Here is a 748-nt window from a genome sequence, read left to right as displayed (position 1 = left end):
AACATCCTCATCTATCGTCTCTTCCTCATTCGCGAACTTTGACTTTATCAAGCAAGTCCATATATAAGCACAAGTTATTGTAAAAGATGTCACATAACTTAGGTTAGGTCGTCTTGACAATATTAAATTCTTGAGCTTAACAATGTTATCTCGTCCTATAATAAATGTACCTCGAACTCTATCAAGAGGAGGAGTCACAATTATGTCACCTATATCTGGCATATTTTGCTTCATTTCATCCCATATAATCGTCCCTTGTTCATAAGGGTCTTTTATCACGGACCTATCATAAAATGGAATGAACTCAGTCTCTAAACATTGTTCATCACCGCCGAATTTGTTGAGTAAACCCCATGTTCTTATGAATTTCACGATGGTATTTCCATCACAAGCAACATGATGGTTACTAAAACCAACGGATATGCCAAGATTCGGAAAAAGTGTCACTTGAATGGCTAGGACCGGGACTAGTTTGACCCCGGGTGCATCCTTAGGTTGTGCCAATTGAGGAATGAAGGGATAAAAATCCTTAGCATTTCGAGGATGGTTACCAATGAGATGATTAAAATTCACATCAGTCTCAGTAAAAGTAACAGATACAGAATCTCCTGTCACATAACGCAACTCAGGATAACCACTCGATTTTAGTGGACAAGCAATGTTGCCAGCTAAAGGTGTGTAGTATTTGAGAGTGAGGGAGAGTGAATGTTTAAGAGTAGAAATAATGGTTTGAACGAAATCGAGTTTG

At 38.4% G+C, this 748-nt stretch overlaps 1 protein-coding gene across 1 annotated transcript; it reads right to left on the bottom strand.

Annotated features, from left to right (window-relative positions):
- Nucleotides 1-3: 3 nt before the first annotated feature.
- LOC125851922 (phenolic glucoside malonyltransferase 1-like) lies at nucleotides 4-744 on the bottom strand (the record flags this gene model as incomplete). Its single annotated transcript, XM_049531667.1, has 1 exon — nucleotides 4-744. A coding segment is annotated over one exon (741 nt), but the record flags the coding sequence as incomplete, so codon positions are not given.
- Nucleotides 745-748: the final 4 nt, after the last annotated feature.

The sequence above is a fragment of the Solanum stenotomum genome, unplaced genomic scaffold (genome assembly GCF_019186545.1).
Source record: "Solanum stenotomum isolate F172 unplaced genomic scaffold, ASM1918654v1 scaffold30654, whole genome shotgun sequence".
Lineage (NCBI taxonomy): Eukaryota > Viridiplantae > Streptophyta > Magnoliopsida > Solanales > Solanaceae > Solanum > Solanum stenotomum.
The sequence above is the reverse complement of the archived record's forward strand: the minus strand, read 5'-3'. Positions and strand labels throughout refer to the sequence as shown.